Genomic DNA, 1,254 nt, shown 5'->3' on the forward strand with positions numbered 1-1,254 from the left:
GACTTCATTTTATCTTTATCAGCTTCTTTTGACATTTTTATTCCTGTTTGACATGCATTGTAAAAATCAGTTAATAACCCTTTAAACTCTATAGATGTCTCAAAAACTCTTTTTATTTGTCTTGTTATCCAGTTGTTATTTATAAATTGAACAAATTTTTCAAAAACTTCTTTTGGGCTATCTCCATCACTCATAATATATACATAGTTATCTCCTAATATACCTTTTAATATTTCAATAATGTCTTCCCAGTACTCATCTGATTCCTTTTCAAGATTCTGTTCATTAACAACGAGATTAGCCTCTTTACATTTATCGTTAATACATGTGTTTTTAGCACTAACAAAAGTCAATAAGTAAATGTATATCAATAAATGTTTCATAAAACACTTGTTTTAAGTTAAGTTCTTTTTAATCATTTTTTAATGTAAATAAATTTTTCATCACACACAAAGAAATTAAATAATTATTTAATTATTTTGATAGGATTTTGGTCAATGATTAAATAAAAAGCATTACTATTGATTATTATTTTATCAGAAAATGATGAATTAAATGAAGCAAATTTTGACATTTCAAAAAGAAAATTAGGTACTATTTCAAAAATATATAAAACGATAAATTACAACACACCAAATATTAAAAAGATTCGACCCTCAATTTAAATCATAGAAGGAGTAATACTGATATTATCAATTTTTTATAGTCAGTACAGAAGAGAAATGGATAATATTAATATTTAATAAAAAAACAGTAAGAGTCAATACGTCATTATAATTTAGATGATGATTTGCTCAGAGTAATATTGTAATATCTCTTGGTTGAAAATCCTTTAGAATTATTAAAAAGCTTCAATTTATAATAAAAGTCAAATGAAAGAAAGTTGTTTTTGGTTTTACTTTTCTAGTAATAATTTATTAAAGATTTTTTTTATTGAAATTTATATCATAAAAATAACACATTAATTCATACACATTATTATCTAATTAAAAAAAATAAGGGTATAATTTTAAAATCTATGATTTGTTTGATTATTCTAATCAAAAAGTAATTTTGGATTAGGCATATGAAAGTTAAATAGTTGTAAGATAAATTATAAAATATTACTTTCCAGTTTTAATCATTTTTGTATATTATGAAAAGAAATAATTATAGGGAAAAATTCTATCAGAATATGTATCAATTAATACTAACTTTAAAAGAGTTTTTAATTTCATGACGTCCTATCAAAGATAGTATTTCACAGAATATTTT

At 21.9% G+C, this 1,254-nt stretch overlaps 1 protein-coding gene across 1 annotated transcript, besides 3 other annotated features; it reads right to left on the reverse strand.

The window, feature by feature from the left end:
* On the reverse strand, window positions 1-383 carry EDI_323420 (uncharacterized protein; the record flags this gene model as incomplete). Its single annotated transcript, XM_001740289.1, has 1 exon — window positions 1-383. A coding segment is annotated over one exon (383 nt), but the record flags the coding sequence as incomplete, so codon positions are not given.
* Window positions 384-455: 72 nt separating this feature from the next.
* Window positions 456-481: a sequence feature (AT_rich).
* A 245-nt stretch (window positions 482-726) lies between these two features.
* Window positions 727-751: a sequence feature (AT_rich).
* A 156-nt stretch (window positions 752-907) lies between these two features.
* Window positions 908-957: a sequence feature (AT_rich).
* Between the last annotated feature and the right edge of the window lie 297 nt (window positions 958-1,254).

The sequence above is a fragment of the Entamoeba dispar genome, genomic scaffold (assembly GCF_000209125.1).
Source record: "Entamoeba dispar SAW760 scf_1105229462849 genomic scaffold, whole genome shotgun sequence".
NCBI lineage: Eukaryota > Evosea > Mastigamoebida > Endamoebidae > Entamoeba > Entamoeba dispar.